General features: G+C 43.2%; 1 protein-coding gene across 1 annotated transcript; it reads left to right on the top strand.

Moving 5' to 3' along the window:
* Positions 1–206: 206 nt before the first annotated feature.
* On the top strand, positions 207–611 carry LOC143030017 (uncharacterized). Its single transcript, XM_076193224.1, has one exon. It carries the CDS (start codon positions 207–209, stop codon positions 609–611), a length of 405 nt encoding a protein of 134 aa, XP_076049339.1.
* The last annotated feature ends 897 nt before the right edge of the window (positions 612–1,508 follow it).

Genomic DNA, 1,508 nt, shown 5'->3' with positions numbered 1-1,508 from the left:
TCCATGTTCACGTCTTTACCACAGGACCTCGTGAAGCGGGCGGTATTGTCCACCATGGAGGAAACACGGGGCTTCCTGTCCAATGAAAAACTTTCCACCAGTGAACTGAACTGATGAAGTTGGTGAATTTGTGCCTAGACTTTTTTTATTTTATTTTTTTTTTTATTACGGAGACACGGTGTACCACCAGAGAATTGAGACCCTTCATGGGCTCGCCAATTTCGGTAATCCTGGCTGAGATCACCATGCAGCGGTTCGAGGATGAGATTTTTTTCCCTGCACCAACATCATTGAAACTGTGGACGCGGTATGTGGACGATGTGTTCGCAATCCTGAAGGAAAGAGATATGGATGCGTTCCTGGAACAGCTCAATGGGATGCATGAGGCTATCCAATTCGAGATGGAGAAGGAGGCAGAAGGCGAGCTACCGTTCCTGGATGTAATGGTGAAACGCGTGGGTGACATTTTGATCACCAGTGTGTATAGGAAGGTAACGCATACAGATCGATCGCTGGACTTCGGTAGTGATCACCCGACCTGCCATAAGAAAAGTGTGGTGAAAACGCTGTGGAGCGGGCGGAGAGAATCTGTTCCAGATAGGCGTCGCTGAAAGAGGAAAGAAGCAGATTGAGGAGGGTATTCCGGGCTAACGGCTACCCGAATTAAGTAGTAAAAAGGTGGAGGGCGTCACAGAAAAGAAAAACAAACGGGGGTGAGACACGAGCAGGCACAACCTGGATAACGGATACTAAATAAGAACGGGATAAGCATTGTGCACAAACCCAGTAACACGCTGTACGGAGCTCTCACCCAGGTCAAGGATAAGTGAGCAAATTGAACCAGCCCGTATTTGATCAAACAAACATTCCAAAGCTACAAATGACCTAATTAAAAGAAGGAGGACCATGCAGATCAAAAGCAGGAGAGACGAAATAGAAAGAGTAGAACTAAACAAGCTTGTCAACAAAAGGCAGAGATCAGAGAAAAGAAAGAAAGACATGGATGAAATAGAGGAAGCTATTCGGAAAGGTAAAACTATTAAAGTGACCGAGCGCAGACATGCTTTGGGAAGACAGCAAATGATATGTTTGAAAGATAAAAATTGAGAAATCATTAACTGCAAAGACAGAATAGTAAAAAGAGTAGAAGAATTCTACCATGAGCTTTACTCGTCGAAGACCGTAGTTGAATCAGTAAATTCATGTGTAGACAGAGATTACAAAGGAAGAAGTAGAATTTGCTCTAAAAAAAATATGAAACGAGGAAGAGCACCTGGGGAAAATGGTATATCGATAGATCTGTTGAAAGACATAGGGAAAGAAATTCATATTAAGTTAGCTCAGTTTTACACCCAGTGTTTACGTCAGGAAAGCGTTCCTGAACCGTGCTGCAATGCTATAGTGATATATGAAGGAATGATTGTGTCGAGATCACTGTACGGGATAGAAACATGGAACATAAGAGAGAGGAATTGAAATGTGTTTGAGATGAGATGCCTGAGAAGTAT

Source organism: Oratosquilla oratoria, chromosome 11 (genome assembly GCF_046742065.1).
Source record: "Oratosquilla oratoria isolate Oo_2021 chromosome 11, ASM4674206v1, whole genome shotgun sequence".
Lineage (NCBI taxonomy): Eukaryota > Metazoa > Arthropoda > Malacostraca > Stomatopoda > Squillidae > Oratosquilla > Oratosquilla oratoria.
The sequence above is the reverse complement of the archived record's forward strand: the minus strand, read 5'-3'. Positions and strand labels throughout refer to the sequence as shown.

Bases quoted from the DNA above. Each gene is read 5' to 3' on its own strand.
- LOC143030017 (XM_076193224.1), top strand. From the start codon at position 207: ATGGGCTCGCCAATTTCGGTAATCCTGGCTGAGATCACCATGCAGCGG.